At 46.6% G+C, this 20,948-nt stretch overlaps 1 protein-coding gene across 2 annotated transcripts in view; it reads right to left on the reverse strand.

Annotated features, from left to right (window-relative positions):
• Nucleotides 1–14,434: 14,434 nt before the first annotated feature.
• Eva1c (eva-1 homolog C) overlaps nucleotides 14,435–20,948 on the reverse strand; it is a 96,976-nt gene continuing 90,462 nt past the window's right edge. For both annotated transcript variants that reach the window (XM_008835978.3, XM_008835979.3), the window contains one exon: nucleotides 14,435–15,009. In XM_008835978.3, the coding sequence (XP_008834200.1) occupies nucleotides 14,636–15,009 (374 nt within the window). In that variant the 3' untranslated portion in view covers nucleotides 14,435–14,635. The remainder of the gene's footprint in view (nucleotides 15,010–20,948) is intronic.

Below are 20,948 nucleotides of genomic sequence, written 5' to 3' on the forward strand. Positions count from 1 at the left end.
ATGTGAGTGCATCCGTGTTGTGCAATGCCACGGAGTCAAGAGAGGGCTTCAGATTCCCCTGGAACTGGAGTTAAGGAAGGTTCATAGTCACCATTTGGGTGCTAGGAATTGAACCTGGGTCCTCTGCAAGAGCAGTTAGTGCTCTTAACCACTGAGCCATCTCTCCAGCCCCAATGGCCACTCTTGATTTTTATGGACTACACATCTTCCACATGTATCCACATCTCGGTGATCAACCTCTTCCTGTTCCAATGACTTATACCGTTGTTCATTTACATGCAGCTGCAGTCAAAGCTTTTAGGACATTGCCAGCAACTTCCTTCATTCTTAGTGTGAGAATCATGTCTTGTGTCTGTGGAGCACCTGACCAGTATCCATTATTTACCTGGCTCGATCCTCAGTTAAATCCCATGAGAAAGTGCCAGAAATGTGCTTCCTTTTGCCTGAAACTTCAGAGGCTAAGAGGTCCCAGAGGAGTTCCCAAGCCCTGGGAAAGGCAACATGGGACAGGAAAACATCCAAAGAGCTTATAGCATGGTAGGTACCCTCAGGGCTCTCTAGTAGCTGTCCCAGTGGGAAGAAGAGACATGGGGTGAGAAAGTAGCAGGTGATCCTAGAGTAGAGGGTACATAGGCTACTTAGGGCCAAGTGCTCCGCTGCAGGAGCTGTGTGAGGAGCAGATGGGCTCTGGGGTCCTGGAAACCCAGATAGGAGCCAGGCAGAGTCCTCAGCTGCGTGTCCATGAGCTTATGCTGAGGATGAGGATCCCCAGGACCCCCCACATCTATCTCAGCACCTTTTTGTTTAAAATGAGGTTTCATTATGTTGCCCAGGTAGCCCCAAACTCGTGGGCTCAAGCAACACTCCTGCCTCAGTCTCCCAAGAAGCTGGGACTACAAGAATGTGCCTCAATGCCCAAGTTTCTCCATGACTGGGATGGAGCTTTAGAATCCATCTTTTTAGATACCCTGAGCCAGGTTTTGAAGAGCCCTGGGTAGGGGCTGTGCATGGCTTCCACTAAGGGCCTGGATGGTTCCTGAAGGACAGGCTTGGGAGGGAGGTGGCCAGGAGAAGTCTGAGAACAGGAAGTGAAGCCCACCAGAATGACCCAGCTTCATGTTCCTAGAATCCCAGTTCTCCCCTCAGAGTATCCCAGAAGCTGATGTGTTGGCTCCTTTCCTGCTTCTCTCCCAATACTTTGGATGCTGGTCTGAAGTGGGTGACCCTGGTGTCTGTTCACAGGGCTGGTGGAAAGCAGAGGTGAACACGGACAGAGGGTAAGGGACAAGAGTGCAGAGGCCGGGGAGAAATACACTAGGAGCCACTTCTTCACAACTGTGAAGTCATGTGTTCAGGATTTCATCTCTGGCTTCCCCTGTCTCTACCCAACCCCTGCCATTGTTCAGGTGTTTAGAGGAGAGGGAGTTGGTATAGAACCATTAACCTGAGAGTTCATCAGTGGGGTTAGTACCCACCAGATTTAGCCCTGGATGCCCAAGTGGTTGGCAAGAAGCAAAATGATTGATAGAAAACACGGCTACCTGTGTGCTCTGGTTCCAAGGGCACAAGATAAATGAAGAATTAGCTGTACTGGGGTTGGAGAGGTAGCTTGGTGGTAGAGCACTTGCTGAGCGTGCTCAAGGCCCTGGGTTCCAGCCCCACCCCCCTCACACACCCAAAAAGTTAGTTGTGCCAAGTTCAGGTACAAAAGACTTACTAAGTACCCTCTGTATTGAGCTCAATGCAGGCAGTTTAAAGCCACACAGAATAGCATAGATCCTGCCTTTGGAGGCCTTTCCCCATACCTTCTGCCTTTGAAACAACTGTTTGTGTAACTATTGAAAACTATTTAAGCCAAACCACAAGGACACCACTTAAAAGTCACTGGAAATTTCCCTAAGGGTACATAGTAAATGAAAAACAGTTCAAGAAAAACCCTACTGAGCTTCGTACAAACAGGGCCAGTCTGTGGCCTGGACCACCAGTGACTTCCTACCAGCTTCCTGTGACTGGAGCTGCGCCCTGGGGAGTTGTAACTAAAGGCTGCCTCTCCCCCAGGCTCCAGTTTGAGGGTAGAGTCATTCCAGGAGAGGCAGGAAGCCAGCATCGATTACCTACAGCTCTGTGTCATAGAAGCCCTGTGTTAAATGGGACAGCTGAAAGGCCTGGCTTCCCTCCCCATCCAGCCCAGTTTCCTAGTCTGTGGGCTCTGTCACTGGGCCCTCCATCACCCTCAGGCCAGCTCCTTTCACCAAACAAGATGGCACATAGGAGGAGCGAGCTGATAAGACCTGAGGCTGCCACCCCACCTGTCCTGCACCCTCCTCCAGGACAGTATCACTCTGGGAGAAGTGGTCTTATCTCTGCTCCTTTCTGCTCAGAGGCAGAGGCAGCCCTTCCAGATGCAGCAATGCTCAGCTTTTTCTGATGAAGTGGCTGACTTCATTTGGAACACAGCCTGGCAAAGTGCATGCTTTAGAGTGCTGGTGAACCATGGAGATGGAGAGCTGAAGCAATCCTGGCCTGGTAGCTCTGAGATACTAGTAGCAACAAGTGGAGTTTTAGACCTGCCAGAACTCTGAGACTCAGGAAAAGAGCCAGCACCTCCAGGGACCACATTCATCTCCTGAGGCACAGAAAGCTGGGCGCATGTGCAGGTTGAGCCCACTCAGGTGCTATCAGTTGTGTCATGATCTGCACATTATCTCACAACTCCCACTTAGCAACTAGTAATGACCAAAAAGTTTTCATTTCAGTACACAGAGATCTACTTCGTTTAAAAATACAACACAAAAGAGCTTTATTATTATTTTTTCCTCCCAACACATCTTCAGTAAGAAGTTTATCCCAGGGCTGGCAAGACGGCTCAGTGCGTAAGGGTGCTGGCCGACAAGCCTGGCAATATGAGTTTGATCCCCAGAACCCACATGGTGGAAGGTGAGAACCGACTCTTGCAAGTTTTCCTCTGATCTCCAGGAGTGCCCCATGGCATATGTATGCCCATGCGATACCCGTGCACATGGACACACAAATACAGAGGAAATAGATGAATAAATGTAAAAAAAAAAAAAAGTTATATCTATGTATAACTTGGGTGACAGAAACCAGACTCAAGAAGAAACTGGATTGGCTTATGTGATTCCGTGTCAGCTGGCCAGCATCCACCCACCTCTCCCAGGGTCCAGCAGTTCTGCAATCAGAGGTCAGGGTCTAAGGAAGTTTGGCGCTCACAGCTGGGAGGCAGCTCACCGGGTTTGTACATTCTTCCTCGATTAGTTAACACGTTTTCTTTCTAGTTCATTGTTAGTAAGGAGAGCCTTTCCCTCTTCCTCTCTGGGTGAGGTAATGTCATTAGTTCATACATGCCTCTAATTGGACTCGCTCCCTTCCGCAGAAAGGACAGGCGCCTTTCCCAGCTCAGGTCGGTGCTTAGTCATCTGAACGAACATGGGTCTCCTTCCTCCTCCTTCGTCGTTCCCAGGCGGACCCCGACTTTGAAACAATAGAAATGTCAGGCTCTATTTTTCTTTTCTTGAAAGCACTTGGTCCGTGGAGTCATGAGCTTGGAACAGAGAAAGTGTGGGGAATTCGTGTGCACCCCCCAGTCGGAAGTGACCGGCTTCCCTTTCTTTGTTCTGCCAGGTCCCTGCAGTCTCTGCTCTTGATACCGCAGGCGGCTTGCTTTAAAGCAGGAAGGCTGCATTTCTACCCCAAGATAAGTTCTCAACTGGATTTTCTGTTGGATAATTGGAAAGAAATGCAATCAGGCGGTGAGCAAGCTTCGGGAAAAGACTGGGAAACTTTCAAAACAGGGCTGTGCTGGAAATTATTTGTCGGGCCCTTGGCATCTCTGCAGTGACCCTTATTACATCGTGGAGCACTCACTCCCAGAACTCAGAGGCCACAATAGCTTTCTAAGAATGTCAATTTTAGTTTCTCCAACAGAATGAAGCTGTAATTTGGCAATTTCCAGTATGTCGAGATTGAGTGGATTGTAAGCAACAACAGCTATTATTATTATTATATTAAATAACGTTCAGAGACAGGTGTAGTGGTGCTTGGTCCTAATCACAGCACCTCAGGAGTGAGGCAGAGGGATTACAAGTTCGATGGCAGCCTGAACTACAGAGTGAGACTATCTAAAAAAAAAATGGCTTTAACTGACAGATTAAAAACGCATATTGTACATATTGATGACATATCACGGGTGATATGTGATACTTGTGTACGTTATGCAATGTTTAAACTGGGTTACAGATATTTGTCTTTTCTGATGCAATTTCTTCATGGTGTGAGCATGTAAAATCCTTTCTTCTAGCTTTTTCTAGCCTTTTCCCACTCTAACTGTTTTGCCCCATCCCTCCTCTCTCCCCAGCCTCTGGCAACCATCCTTCGTCTCAGCTTCTACAACAGGGCTTTGTATACCCGATGGTATGACACTTGTCTCTGTACCTGGCTTATTTCCCTGAAATTAGGGACAATTACTGTTTCCAGACTCAGGCAGTTGCCTGCGGAACGTCAGCTCTGTGGCTGGGTTAAGCCTGCCCATTTTTCCAAATTACTTAGAAGAGTGTAACCTTTCCTTTTCTTCCTCTTTATTTTGTTTTCCTTCTTTCTTATACTTGCCAAAGCCTGGGCCTGCTTTCCTGGACACAGGCCTGGGAACACTTTCTATGGAGCTCTTCCCCCATCTCCACTTGTGCATGGTTTTCTCTCTTCCTCTTCCCCATCTCCCTCCTCCAGGTACCTGCTGAGGTTCACAACTTGCCTGATTGTGGTTTTTTCTTCGAAGCTCAGTAAAATTGTCCTTGAGCTTTAAAAAAAAAAAAAAAAAGAGTCAGGACAAGCCCAACCTATTCTAGCTGTGAGGCCCTTAACCTGCCAGAACATTCTTTCACCTTAGGAAGATGGCTGCTCTACATGGGCAACAGCATCAGCTAGGTGCTGTAGCCTAGAATTCAGATCCCTCCCCACCAGTGCCCCCCCATCACTTAGCTTCCCAAAGGACCCTGCACTTGCTGTCTCTCTTTCCCTGCAAGCCACACTTAGTCTCACCTTCACTTTTGAAAATGCTGTTTATTCTTTGGGGTGAATCACTTCAGGTGCTATCCCCCATGGGCCCCCAAGGTGGCCTCGCTATGCTCACTCCCAGGCCCCTTGGTTTGGCCACTTTGTCATTCCCACACTCTTACTTTGTAATGCTCAAACCTCAGAAGAATCCAGAAAAGAGCCTCTGCTGAATCTGCTCATGGGCTCAGCAGAGAACCAGGCAGAAGATACTGAGGAGAAGATCGGGGGGAGGGGGGCTGGAGATGTGGTCTGTGGAGCCAGGAAGCTCTGACTGACCTGGAGGCCCCAGGAGAACTCAGGTTTCTTTGGCCTGTCCCCAGGAGCTGAAGGGAGGCCTTTAAGACTCTTTAGGTTCCCACAATCTTCCCAGGGGACACAGGAAGGGTGTGTGTGTGACAACAGCAATGATGCCCCAGAAAGTGTTGGTGGCAGCAGCTGCCACAGGATAAGCAACAGACTATGTGTTGCAAAGCAAAAGGGAGCCAGAGCCAAGGGTGTAGTGTGTGGCTATGGCAGAAGAGACCCAACTCCCATCCCAGGAAAGTGAGCCTGCAGCAGCCCCATGGACCCATGCAGGAGGCTCAGGGCCAGAAGACAGGTCATATGGTAGTGTCCCCAGGACAGTGAGAGAGGTAAGGGGTACTTTTCTGTGAGATGTTTCTGTCCAAACACATCCTTAGTTGGTGAGGCTGGAGAAGCGTCTTTGCCATTTCATCACAGTGAGTTGGGCAGCGGTCTGTGTCTGACTTTCTACTAGTACAGCTTTGTCCAATAGAGCCATCAGCAATGTCCAGGATGTGTGGCTACTGAGCACTTGAAATGCAACTAGAGAAACCAAGGAGCTGACTTAAAATTTTATTATTTTGTTTGTTTTGGAGACAGAGTTCATGTAGCCCAGGCTAAGGATATAGCTGAGGATGACCTCAAATTCCTGACCCTTCTATGTCTACTCTCCGTCTACTTCCTAAGTACTAGGATGATCTCCATGTACCTCCACACCCAGTATTATGTGGTGCTGAGGATCAAACCTTAGGCTCTGTGCATGCTAGGCAAGCAGTCTACCAACTAAGCGATATTCATAGCCCCAATATTTTTTTTTCCTGGCAGTATTTGGGTTTAAACCTAAGCCCTCATGCATGCTAGGCAAACATTCTGCCACTGAGCTATAGCTCTAACCAGTGTTTCCTCCTCCTCATCATCATTGTAGAGCTAGAGAGAGACTGAACCCAGGGCCTTACATTGGTGGACAAGTGCTCTATCACTGAGCTATATCCCAGTCCTACTAATGAATTAAAATTTAGATTTAGATCACCATGTGGCCAGTGGCCTTATACTGGGTAGCAGAACCCCACATTGTCAATATCTGTAGTTACACATGTATCTTGTGCTTTCTCCCAGGAGCCTAGCATTGCACCCTTCCCAGAAGAGGTACCTGTTGATTTGAAATCCTAAAAAGGAGGTGGTGGCCCCAGGTTTTCAGCTGATTTCCCAGGAATTCTCTTAGGTCATAGTTCCAGGTCATAACTACCCTGCCAAACTGGGCACAGCCTCTGAAGTTCATTTGTGAGAAACTGTACAGTGGACTTAGCTGAAGAATTTGAGGACATTCAGATCTGGACATTTGTGTACAAATTCTGTAAACAAAGCTATTCCTCCCCTAGTGACTCTTCTGGCAACAAGCATCAGGAACCTGCTTCATTGGCTTGCTCTTGTCGTGTCTCTATGGTCTATAACTCACTCCCTCATGGTTAAATGGCTTAATCTTGCACATGCTTATGTACAAAACATCTTCACTCTCAACATCACCAGGAAGCAGATATTATTACAAAGGAGGAAATTAAGGCACAGATGGGTCATGCAAGAGCAACCTCCAACTGAATCAGAGCAGAAACTAGAAGACAAGAACAACCCAGCAGACAAAGAAACCTAGTGTGGGACTGGGACAGGGTCATATCTAGTCTGGTTGATATCAGTTTTCCAGGGATCTAGTGTGAGGGGTGAGGAATGGGGTAGACGCTCCAAGGCAACCGTACTTTTGAGGAGGTCTCAGTAGATAATGTGGCATGCTGGAAACGCATCCAACCCTGGGGAAAGTAGATAAGAGGCTTGCTGCTGTGGTTTGAACATGGTTGGTTCTTTAGAATTCATGTGTTGGAAACCTGGTTCTCAAGGTGTTCGTGGTGAGGTATGTCAGGACCTTTAAGGGGTGATTAGACCATGAAGTTTCATCCTTGTGAAGAAATCAGTGTGGTTCTCCCGAGAGTGGGTGCGTTGCCTTCGGAGCCAGTGCTGATAAAGGGGGCTTAGCTTTCTCATCTTTCTCCTGCTGCCTGTTGCTATGTGACCTCTTCCGCGAGTACCTGCTTCCCTTCTCCTCCACCATGCACGGGGCAGCACACAACCCTCCTCAGAAGCCAAGCATGTGCCAACACTGTATTCTTGGACCTCCAGGACCATGAGCCCAAATATACTTCTATACTTTTATTCTTTAAGGTTTTTAGGTTTATTTATTTTTATGTCATGTGTGTTTTATATTTTATTTATTATTTTTATTTTATGTGCATGAGTGTATTGCCTGCATATATGTAAGTGCACCGGTGTCGGGCAAAGCCTACAGAGGTCAGAAAAAAACATCAGATCCCCTGGAACTGGAGTTACAGACGGTTATTGGACACCACATGGGTGCTGCGTTTCCCACCATGTGAGTGCTGGGAACTGACCCAGGGTCCTCTGCAAGAGCAGCCAGTGCTCTTAACCACCGAGTCATCTCTCCAGCCCTTTAAGCTTCTCTTCTTTATAAATCTTCCAACTAGAGGTATTTTGTTAAAGCAAGTGGAAAGTGGTGTAAGACACCCGGCCTGTCCACCAGGTCTCAGCACATGGTTTCAGTTCCACAGGTGACCTGAGCAGGCAGCAGTTTCCAGAGACTTGCAGAAAAGGGTAGACTGATTAAGAGTGGGCTCTGGTGGGTAACCCTGACTTCCTGATAACTCTTTTTAAAGAGAAGGGTCCCTGATGTTTCCCTAGAGATAATACACTAGCAGTGTGGGCCAATGGGGATGGCATACCCCCAGGCCATGACCACCTCCCCACTGGATGCTTTAAGTCAGTTTCTTCAGAGGAGATTTTTTTGTTGGTACTGTTGATTTTTGTGTTTTGAGACAAGGTCTAATGTATCCCACGCTTCCCTTGAACTCACTATGTAGCCAAGGATGATCTTGATTCTCCTGTTTCTGGCTCCTGAGTGCTAGGATTGCAGGACTGCACCACCACGTCTGGTTTATGCAGTGCTACAGATTGAAGCCAAAGCTTCATGCATGCTAGGCAAGCACTGTACCCACTGAGCCATATCACTAGCTGCAACAGTGAGATTCTTGAAAAGGGGATTTTATGAGGGGATTTTATGCCTCTATGGAGGCATCTTGTGAGGAAGTGAAGAGGAACACACCTCTGTAGAGGAGGACAAGTAGGAGTCAAACATGGCCCCCCTTCCATAGTTGGAGGCAAGGTGCCCATCTGGGAAAGCAGGTCTGGGTAGGCAGCTGGGTCATGCGCTACTCTATTTGTGGGTCAACAGTGGGGTTCTGCAAAGCCTGCTTTGTTCCTGACTGTACACTTCTTGTCCCTGGAGCAATAGTAAACACTATGACACCCCAGACCCCCAGCAGCCAATGCAGCTTGGGTAAATCTAGAAGAGCAGGACTCACTGCAGGCAGCTCATGCCTTCAAAGTCAGAATCCATAGCAAGCTGCTGAGGCGCTGGTTCTTGAAAACCTCCCAGAAGAACTTCCGAGACCCCACTGCTTGCACAGCAGGGATTCTGCTGCCCAGGGACACACAGTCATGGAGGTGCAGCAGCCCTTGTACTCTGAGCTCCCTGCGGGCACCTCCACACAGAAGCTTCGTCCTAGTCACCACGGTCCAGTGGTAAAACCTCATCTAAGCCTGCTTTAGTTATTTTCTTCCTGGGCTTTGTGCCCATCCAAATACAATCTCAGCAGGACCCATCAGGCCCCTGCTAGGAGAAAAACAGGGCATTCTTTGGAGCTCAGAAAGTGCAAGAGAATAATTCATTGTGTTTGCACAGGCCAGAGACTGGCCCTGGCCTTGGCAGGCTGGTGTGCAGCTGCCCCTGCAGGGGTCTGGGAAGAGTACAAACATTTGCATGTATACATATGAGTGTGCATGCATGGGTGTGAGTGTAGGTGTAGGTATGTGCTGGAGGTGGCAGAGACTCAAGGTGGAAGCCATTGTGAAATCCAAGAACAGTTCTGCAGCCAAGGATAGTATGGCATAGCTTTCTTCAACTGCTAAAGTGAACACCTTCTCCTGCCAAGTTCTCTTCAGCTCCGAGATGAGAGACATCAGAGCAACAGAATTTATGTTCACAGACCTTGAAAAGACACTGCTTGGGGACAGAAGTAGACCATAGACGAGGCTACTCTGAGAGTGGGGGCAATATCGAAATATAGCCCCTGGGGTGCAAGGAAATGAAAAAATAAGGATTCTCTTCGAACACAACAAACTAATCATGAAGAGGTTAGGCACTAGGGGCCGAGGAGATAGCTCAGTTGTTAAAGTGTAAGGACCAGGGTGTGGATCCCCAGAACCCACATGAAACTCCTAGTAGATGTGGTGGGCCACTGGTATTTCAGCTTTGAAAGGCAGAATCAGGATTCCCCAGAGAAAGCTGGCTGGTGAGATTAGTCATATCAGTGAGCTCTGGGTTTGATTGAGAGACCTTGCCTCAATAAGGTAAAAGAGTGATGGAGGACGATTCCTACATCAAGCTTGGGTGTCCACATGCAGACACACACAAGAGCATGCAGACCTATGCACATGTACTCCCCACCCTATGAAGGTGGAAAAAGAAAAAAAGAAGGAAGTTAGATACTAGAAGTCACTTCGTTGTCTGCTGTGATCTAGGGTACATGTCTCTCTGGTGACATATTTAGAATGTGTCATTCCAACGTCCCTCAAGTTCTCTCCATGCCCTGGATGGAGTCCTCAGGTATCTGAGGAGTCCTGAGGAAATTCAGTCCCCACTCAACACCCCCTTCTACATGTCCATCTAACATTATTCTTTTTATTTATTTTTTAAATTTTATGTGTACAAGTGTTTTGCCTACATGTATAAGTACATCAGTGTTGTGCAGTGCCCATGGAGACCAGAAGATGGTATTGGATCCACCATGTGGGTTCTGGGACTTGAACCCGGGTCTTCTGCAGGAGCAGCCAGTGCTCTTAACAGCTAAGCCATCTCTCCAGCCCCAATATGAAATCATTCTTGACCAACCTTTTCTAGCCACATGCTGTGGGCCCTGACATTTAACCTGTCAGCCTTCAGGTCCCTTATCTACCTGGTTTTGAAGAGTTGGTATGAGGGTGAAATGAGAGGAAGAAGGAAGCTTGTTTGCAGTAGGCACAAGATAGATGAAATAGAATACTTTTAATACTCAAAACCTGTATTAGTTACTTCTCCCGTAACTGCATCCAAATACCTGACAGAAACAATTTAAGGGAGGGAGGTTAATTTTGATTCAGTTTCAGGGGGAGCAGTCCAGCATGGTGGTTGGAGTGTGTCATAGCAGCAGAAATGTGGAATGGCTTGTTCACATGGCAGGGTTGTTTTACAGCTGGACCTCAAGAGCCTACCCCGTGATGTACCTCCTACTAGGTCCCACCTCTGAAAGTTTCAGCACTACCAGCATAGGTCCAAGTGTTTCAACACAAGACCTAAACTGTAACAAAGCCCCACTGCAGTAAGCCTCCTGTCCACAAGGGGCAGCCTTCTAAAGGAACCACTCCTGTCAAATATCTATTACTAAACAGCTCTTCTGCTCCTTCATTGGCCCCAGCCCCTAGTAGATAGGACTCAGGCTTTGTGATGATTTGGAAGCCATCCCAAATTGATCCTTACTGGCTGTTAGTTACTCTGGTTGCTGACTTTTACCAACAGAAGTCCTGCGAGTTTTACACCTACTAGGAATCTGCAAACTTTTTCTGTATGGAGTAAGAATATTTTAAGTTTTCTGAATTATCCTTTATCTACAAAACCAAGACATGGGACAAATCTAACCTCTTGCCTAATTTTATACAGACCTCAAGGTAACAGTAATTTTTTAATTTTTAAAAAATGTTTATTGGGTGGGCTGGAGAGATTCCTCAGTGGTTAAGAACACTGGTTGTTCTTGCAGAACACCCGGGTTCAAATCCCAGCACCTACATGGCAGCTAACAACTGTCCATAACTCCAGTCCCAGGGGATCCGACAGCCTCTTCTGACCTCCACAGGCATTGCACGACCCGGGTGCACTTACCTGCATGCAGGCAATACACGCATACACATAAAATAAAAGTAATAAACATGTTTATTTTTATTTTATGTGTATGCGTGTTTTGCCTGCATGTTAGTGCACCACATGCATGCAATGCCTGAGGAGGACAGAAGAGAGTGTGAACAAAAAAGTTCCCAGAAAATCCTGCATCTTGAACTTCCTGCAAGGCTAACTGATAAGCTCTCTGGAGACTGTGGAGAGTCCAGAATGTTGTAGGTCCAGAGCCTAATTACCACTTATCTCAGGCTACCTTTAGCCCCCAGATAGCCTTTTCTTTACCCATCTATTTCTGACCTAACATCTCGTGACTAACAGATAAAAATCTTTTGGAATGTATTAACTTAGTGGACCACCAGGTCTCACCAATCAAAAAGCTAAGAATGCCATCAGATAGCATCTGAGACCTATAGTAAAAAACCACCCACATTACCATGACCTGCATACTGAATGTATCTGAAAAGTGTCTTGATTTGTGACTTTTCTTTATTTTATTACTATAAAAATGTAATGAAACTGTTACCATACTGGAACATAGAATTGGGGGCAACCTGAATCCGTGTTCCCAGGCCATGGTCACTCATATTTGGCTCCAGAATAAACTATCTCTTGTCCCCTTTGAGGTGAGAGTTGTGCTTTTGCATCAACAAGAGTGTCCAATCCCTTGAAACTGGAGTTACTGTTGTTAGCTGCCATGTGGATTCTGGGAACTAAACCCTTGTCTTCTGCAAGAACAGCAAGTGTCTTAACCACTGAACCATTTCTCCAGCCCTTAACAGTAGCTTTTATGCTCTTAAAATAGTTGGTTTTGTGTGGGTGGGTAGTACACATGTGTGTGAAGACCAGAGATCACGTTGGCTCTTTACTTAGTCACTACCCACCATTGTTGTTGTGTTGAGGCTTGCCAAACAGGCTAGGTTGGCCGAGTGGGAAGCATCACGCTTTTCTTAACTGGGTTCTGGAGACCAAACTCAGGTCCTTGTGCTTGCAATATATTCTAGTTTGCTTTCTGTTGCTGTGATAAACACCATGGCCAAAAGCTACTTGGGGAGGAAAGAGTTTATCTCAGCTTACAGGTCCACCACTAAGGGACACCAGGGCAAGAATTCAAGATAGGAGCCTGAAAGAGTCCATGGAGGAGGAACACTGCTTGCTGGCTTGCTTCCAGGCTCATGTTCAGCTATCTTTCTTTTTAAAAAATATTTTATTATTTTTATTTTGTGTGTATAAGTGTATTGCTTTCATATAGGGTAGGTGGACCCATGTTGTGCAAAGCCAGCAGAGGCCAGAAGAGGGCATCAGATCCCATGGAACTGGAGTTACAGAATGTTGTGAGCCACCATGTGGGTGCTGGGATTGAACCCAGGTCCTCTGCAAGAGCAGCCAGTGCTCTTAACCACTGAGCCATCTCTCCAGCCCCCAGTTACCTTTCTTGTACAGCCCAGGCCCACCTGCTTAGGGATAGCACTGCCCACAGTGGGCGGGCTCTCCTACATCAATTAGCAAACCAGAAAATGTCCCATAGACATGTCCATAGGCCAATCTGTTGGAGGTCATTATTCAGTTAAGGGTCCCTCTTCCCAGGTGTGTCAAGTTGATAAGCCATCACATAAGATAAGCACTTTACTGACTGAGCTATTGCCCCAGCTCCTAAAATGGTTGATTTTTACAAACCAGGTGAAACTGAATGCAGTGACTCATACCTATAACCCTAGAATTCACGAGTCTTAGACAGAATTGTCACGAGTTCAAGGCCAGCCTGAGCTATGAGACTTTGTCTCAAAAATAAACAAAAGTGAAATGTAAGAATGTGTCACTTGTAACATGAGAATTGAAGTTCGAGTTTCATATCAAACGAGAAGGTGCAGGGAACAGCCCTGCTCATTTATCAAGTGTGAGCTGTGGGATTGGGTGATCAGTTGTGGCAGAAGTAATATGACTGAAATGTTTCTCATCTTGTCCTTTGAGAAAATTTTGGAAATCCCTATGAAACAAATAATGGTAAGAATGAAAAATCAGAGGCGGGAGAGATGACTCAGGGGTTAGGTTAACAGCACTGGCTATGCTTGCAGAGGACCCAGGTTCGGTTTCCAGCACCCACATGGCAGCTAACCATTGTCTATAATCCCAGTTCTGGGGATCCAACACCCTCTTCTGGCCTCCTCTAGCATTTCATGGTATGGCTGCACTTACATACATGCAGGCAATACATTCATACACATAAAATAAAAATAAATAAATCAAAAGGATTTTTAAAAAGTCACTTGTGGACCGATCATGGTGGCACATGACTGTAATCCTGGTACTCAGGAGGCTAAGGCAAGAGGATCAAAATTCAAGGCCAGTCTGGAATACACAGAGAGACTGTGCCACAAAAATAAATAAATAGCTGAGTGTGGTGGTGCAGACCTTTAATCCTGGCACTCAGGATGCGGGGGCAGGTGAATCTCTGTGAGAGTGAGGCCAACCTGACCTACATAGTGAGTTCCAGGTCAGCTAGGGCTACAGGGAGACCCTGTCTCAAAAAAATTAATTAATTAAATTAAAATAAATTAATTAAAAATACCTTGTGAGCTCATGTTTTCTGTTCTATCAGTATAATTTAAAATTTTAAATTGCTTTTTATTTATTTACTTTATATGCATGTGTGTGGTGTGTGTTTGTGATCCTGTCATAACACACTTGTGGAGGTCAGAGGACAACTTGCAGGAGTTGGTTCTCCCTTCCACCATGTAGGTCCTGGGAACTGAACTCATGTTGTCAGACTTAGTGACAGGTGCTTTTACCTCAGTAGCCATTGCGCAGACCCCCATCATTGGGTATCCACTTTTAACTGTGGTTCCTCTGTTTACTTATCTGATAATAGTCCTTTTCATGATGTTATTGTAAGGACTGAAAAATACATCAAAAGTAGCTAGGGCGGTACCTGGCGCTGTAAGTGCTGAGTAAATACGGATTTTAACTGTGTATAGAAGTATTAACATGTGGAAATGAATAAGTACTTATTTGAATAAGTATGGAACACAAAAGTCCTCTTCCTCCTAGTTTATTTTGGTATGTGCTGTAAACAGTTTGGAATGTCCCTTTGACAACTTTCTGGCTTCACCAGTCTCAGATGACATGACAAATTCGCCTTCACAGAAGGTACAAGTGAGCCAAAACTCAAGGGGTGGGGCATTCTGGAGCCTTCCCTCTTCAGAAAGTGTGATTTCATCCAGATGCATCTGGCTTTCAGTAGAAATGGCCCATGTTCCTCGGGAGTGAGGTGTCTAGACCACTGTTCATCCATATTTCTTGAATAATTTGCTCCCTGCGCTCAATCCTTTCAGCCAGCTCTGCGGCCTCTATGGAACTGTAGGCTGGATATGAAGTCCTACAAAGCCCTGACAGTTCCACGGGAAACTCGGAGTCAGAGGACTCCTCCTCTTCCACTTCCTCCTCACTGTCCTCAGCCTTGTCACTGCCTGGCACCAGGTGCTCCCTCCCCAGCTGCAGCTCCCGGAAGTCCTTGGTACAGGACACTCTGATGACCAGGGCACACAGTGTGAGGGCCAGGCCGATGCAGACGCTAGACACAAACAGCAGGGCAGCTCTCTCGGGATGCGCTGTGGGAAGAAGAGAACATGTCAGGAGTTAAGAGGGTTTATTTTGACTCATGGTTTTAGTGGTTTTCAGGAAAGACATGGCAGCAGGCTTGTGGGGTTGAGCCTATTTCCATCAGAGTAGACCAGGAACCAGGGGTGTCAAATGCCCACCCCCAGCAACCCACTTCTGCCAGCGAGGCTCCACATACTAAAAGTTCTACAGCCTCCTAAAATAACATCATAGCATCGCTAACTAGAGAACAAGCATTCAAAACATGAGCCTGTGGGGGACATTTAGGATTCAAATCCTAACAAGCAGCCACAGACACTATGTAAAGCACAAGGTCTCTGTGTCCCAATAAAACTTTATTTACAGATTTGAGTCATGGGCTATTACTCTTGATGTAGATAGATGCTCAAGTGGAGGCCCAGAGGGGAAGCTGCTGTCTGACACTGGCAGCCTCTCTAGGCAGAGCCAGTACTGAATCCTGGAGCTCTTTGTGGGGTACGCTTTGGTACCCCTAGCATTTTCTCAGCATATCTCTGCTCAGAACCTCCTCCAAGTACTGTCACTCTTCATAACTGCTATCCTTCCCTAGAGGTCCAGACTGGAGTCTCAGAACTCCAGGGCTGTTAGTTTCATGAGAAATGAGGGATCTCAGCTGAGATCTGATGGAGAGATGGAACCAGGACACCTTATCTTGAAAGTGGATACCTCCCTGGCCAGCTTCCTTCCCTGCAGCCCAGTCCTCACTAGAGCAAACACCACACATCTGTCTTGTGCTTTGTTACTGTTGCCCCTGCTGAGACATCTCCTCACTCCCTTTATATCTGAATCAACATTCATTTTTGCTGAGAAAGGAACAGGAGGTTATGTCTGCTGTGCTATTAATACGGTGTGTGTTCTGAAGGGTCAAAAGTATGTAAAGAATTTGCATGGAGACACATGTGCTTTGTGAGAGAGAAGGGCTACTTTCACCTCTCGGAGTGGTGGCAGACACTGGCACTTGGCATGAAGCCACCAAATGGTAACACAGAAAAGATGCCAAGACCAGGGTCATCAGGTCAGACCTCTCCTCCTCCTCCTCCTCTGAATATCAAAGCCCTCTTCCATCTCTCCCAACGTCACTCTCACTTTCTGATAAAGTTTGTATACCGCTTGAGTGTCCTTCACAGTTTCATCGGTTGAAATCGAATCCCTCCTATGAGGTAGTAAGAGGGCAGAGCTTTAAGTCTTTCTCTAGCCACTCCTGTGGGACAGGGCTTGCTCCAGGTAGAAATCATTCTTACATCAAGCTTCTGAGGAACAAGGATCACCCACGGTCCCCTCTTCCACTGTAAAAGCAGTTGTGTAGTGGAGGGCCAGGCGCTCAGGTTCCACAGACTGAGGTCCAAGGTCTGACTCTGCCACAAAATGGATTTACTACTGTAGCTCTTGATTTGTTCTTAAGGATTTGTTGTTTTAGCAGTTGCTGAAGATTGAACTCCAGGATATCATATATGCTGGGCAGGTGCTCTGTCACTGAGTCATACCCCAGTACTGTTTTTATTTACGTATTTATTACTTATTTATTTCTATGTATATGAGTGTTTTGCCCGCGTGTATGTAAGTGCAAACCCATGGAGACCAGAAGAAAGAATTGGAGTTACAGGTGGTTGTGAGCCACCATGTGGGTGCTAGGAACTGAACCTGGGTCCTCTGCAAAAACAGTCAGTGCTCTTAACCGCTGAGCCATTTCTCCAGCCCCTCCCAGGTCTGTTTCTAAGGAGTTAAAATTAATCACAATCCCCAGAATCCACCACATTCTACTTGTTGGCAGTATATTTCCCTCCTTTATATTTACTTTATTGCTTTGTTTGGAGCCAGGGTCTCACACTATAGCACTTGCTGACCTGAAACTCCAGGCTGGTCTTGAACTCACGGTGATCTGCCTGCCTCTGCTTCCTGAGTGCTGGAATTAATGGCCTGCCCCACCACACTGACCCTTATTAATTCCTTTTAATGTACTTGTGCTGTGAATAAGTTCCCTACAATGGGAGAGGTAGAACTTGTGATTCTCCACCCTCACCCCTGCACTGCTACCGTGGGAATTCCATGCTCATTTCTCCCACGTTTGCTTCTACATATTTGTGTGGCTATTACATCCTGATATATCCCTAAATACTTTATTATAAGGATCTATAATGTTACAGATAGTGTCTGCTGGGCTTGGGGTTCTTCCTTTTTAATGTGCTGTGTTATTTTCCAATGTCTGACTGTCACTCTGTTTGTTCATCACTGTCCTGTTAATGGATGCCTGGGTTAATGCCAGGTATCTGCTGCTGGGAACCTTATTGCAGATGCCCCACGTACACAGCTGCAAACGTTTCTCTTGAACACTACTCTAGGTGGTAGCTGGGTGGGCTTTCAGGTGTGAGAGGTTAAAGTTTAGGAAATACTAAGTAGTCTCCAAAGTGGCTGCACTGTGTGAGAAATCCCAGGCATCCTCATCATCTCCAGGACAGACTTTAATTTTTCCTAGTCACATGGTATATAGAACTGTATCTTACGGTGGTCCTCATTTGTAGTTTCCTGATTACAATTCCTGTATCCATCTCTGCCCATATTCTGTCTTCTCAAAATGCTGGGCTGAGTCCTTTGCCTATTGCTTCTTTCTAGCCAGTTGTTTTCAGTTTTCTGCTTTCACATGAAACATTTGCAAGTTTGATATATAGCGACTGTCCTAGTTAGCTTTCGCTGCCAACTTGAATCTGCCTAGAATCACCTAGAGAGTCTCAGCTGAGTAATTGTCTTTATCAGGTCGGTCTGTGGGCATGTCTGTGGGGGATTGTCTTGATTGATAATTGTTATAGGAAGGCCCACCCATTGTGGGCAGCACCCTGCCCTGGACAGGTGGTCCTGGGCTGTATAGGACAGCCAGCTAAGCATCAGCCTGTGAGCAAAGCAGTAAGCATTGTTCCTCCGTGGTTTCTGCTTCAAGCTCCTGTTTGATTTCCTGCCCTGACTTCCCTCAACCAGGGACTGTGACCTGGAATTGTAAGTCAGATAAACCCTTTCTTCCCCGAGATTGCTTTTGGTTAGAGTGTTTTTATCACATGAACAGAGAGGGACCAAGAACAGTGACAGTCCCTGGATGGCATACACACTGTGGCTGTGTCTTGGTGAGTGGCTTACCTTTCTACTTCATTAAGATGGCTGCTAACCTAGTGGATTTGTCTGAAGAAGGCAAGATGATCTGTGCTGCTGTGTTCCATTACCTGCAGATAACCTCTCCCTTTCCCCCCTCTCATCCATTTCCCAACACGGCCACTCTAATCTTTTCAGAAGCATGCATCCTATCACATCACTGTCTATCTTAAAACCTAGAAATGGTCTCTCTCTCCTAAGTTAGAAGTCAAGTCCTGATCACAGTCTGTGAAGCTTGCTATGCCTCAGCCCCATCACCTCCCAGGTTCCACTGTGGAGAGTCTTCCCGTACTCCGTGCTCGGCCCACGCTGGCCTTTCCCTTTCTCGTGTGTCAGACATATATTGGGGTTTTTGCATGTGCTCTGCCTTTAGCCTGTAATGTTCCTTCTGCTTGTTTCATGTAAATCCTTGTGGCCTAGCCTAGGGAAGGAGATGGGGGATGGAGGCACTAGGCTTTGTGCTCTGTGGATGGGGTTCTATGAAGTCATTGTCCCCCTCCCCTCTCCCTCCTCTCCTGGTATTGGAGTCTACTCCTGAGACAGCTTCTTATTCTAAGGCCATAGATGCCTTCTGATTCACAGACACCTCCTGCCACAGACACAGGGCCACTAGGGAAGTCTACACCAACTTTACTGAGATCCAACAGCCAAAGATGGGGAAGATGGGCAGCTCCTAGTGAATGCATGGGAATGAAGCTTCCTGTTCATCTGAAGTGACTGTCACACAGTCACTGGATCGTAGGCAGATGGATGACCCAGCCTAACCCCTACTGTTGCAGCCCAGCCACTTTCCAAAACCACCACTGACTTGGACTCAGGCCAGGGCTCTGCCTACTGCCCCAAGCTCTACACAAAAAAACACTTCCTGTTTTCTAGAACCAAATGGACCACTTCAGGCTTTTGTGAGCCCTTTCCTATCACCTACTCTGACAAAAAAATAAAGGCATTCTTCTTGTGGTGGTAAAATCTTCACACTCTGTTTCTGTGGATGTTGTTCTAAATTTAGCCTCAGCTCTTCACAGGCTAGAGAGAATGATTTTTATCATCTGTGCTATGTTCTTGGGAGCCTCAGAATGGTGGCATTTAGGCCCCATTCCCTCCATAGATCTTGATCTGGGTTCAACATCAGCTCCAGCTCAAATTCATTCATATCCAGTTAAGATACCAGGAGCCACAGGTGAGGGTCCAGCCAGGGTCCCCCCTCCTGGGGCGCTGTGGCTACAGTCCTCCAGGAGGAAGCACAAAGCGCACAAAGCCTGGTCTGACAGCACTTAAAGATGTGATATGAATTTTCTGTCAGAGTTGGAGACTGGGAACACTTCAGAGCTCACACCTAGGTGACAGGCAGTGCTGATCTCTCATCCGCCCCCAGCAGGGGATCCTGTAACTGTGACTTTGGAATGTGTGATAAAACTTCTATTTCACACAAGCTCCTCTGAGTCCTAGGGCTCCTTTCACAGAGACAATGAGGCTGCCCTGGCCCTGCTTTCTTCCCATGGCCCCAGATAACCAACTGAAGTCCTCAGCAGGGTTAGCCTGAGGGCTGAAGACACACACTTGGCACAATCCCAACTAACAAGGGCATGGATGTTAATGGAAATACTGAGTCCCAAAAGGCAGGCAGATGAGGTAAGCACACAAAGCCAGATGCCAATAAGACACTAATTTGGTGGCCTGGAAGGGTCCTGTTATTTATGTAGAGAGCAAGACTCTCTAAATAAAGAAGTCCCCTCCAGCACAATCTGCCAGGGGACAATGGCTCCAGCTGAGGCAGATACTAAACTACCTTCCCCAGATACATACCCAAACCATACACATATAACACCCCATCACATACCCCCACACACTATACATACCATAAACACAACATATACTATACACACACACACACATCAGACTTACCACACATATCATAGATACCACACACACAAAATACACAACACATACATACTATATCCACATATAACATATACCATACACACTATCCACACATCATACACATACCACACATGCTTCGTAGCACATACCACAGACACATACAAACATGCACACACACGCACACACACAAACATGCACACACAAGCACACACACCCTTCCCCTGCCACTCATCTAACTTCAGCATTGTTCTGTTTGGAAAGTCCCTCACAGATGACTCAAAATGACCAGAGGCAACACTATTCTTTGGGGACCCTTGAACATTCTCATGTTCGCCAACCTCTGAGTTTCCTTAATCCAAGATAAGCCCCTCAGGTTTGGTGCCTGTCTGCTTGTCCCGTCTATTTGACTGCTTTAATGTGTCAAAGCTACTTGTGGCCGGATGTCCACACACAAGACTTTTTCTTGAATTTCAAATCCAGGCATGGCTCACTGAGATGAATTTACTAACACATCTCTGTGACCAAATTAGTATAGGCCTCAAAATATAGCTGTTAAACATCCAAGAAGGTTAGTTCCACCAGTCTCATACTTTTAATTACCAGGTACTATGTAGATAAAGCTCGGGTTCTCAATAAAATAAAATAACATCCCATCTGGTCCTCATGTTCAAAAGTCTCCATAGGCTGGAGAGATGGCTCAGCAGCTCCCAGAACCCACCTGGCAGTTCACAATCATCCCAAACTCCAGTTCCAGGGCATACAACACCCTCTTCTGGCCTCCATGGGATTTGCACACACATGATGCCCTTAACATACATGCAGCAAAACACTCATACACATAATAAATGAATATTCTTAAAGTATCTATAGGGTCAGAGAGATGGCTCAGTGGTTA

Source organism: Nannospalax galili, unplaced genomic scaffold (genome assembly GCF_000622305.1).
Source record: "Nannospalax galili isolate Female #2095 unplaced genomic scaffold, S.galili_v1.0 scaffold136, whole genome shotgun sequence".
Lineage (NCBI taxonomy): Eukaryota > Metazoa > Chordata > Mammalia > Rodentia > Spalacidae > Nannospalax > Nannospalax galili.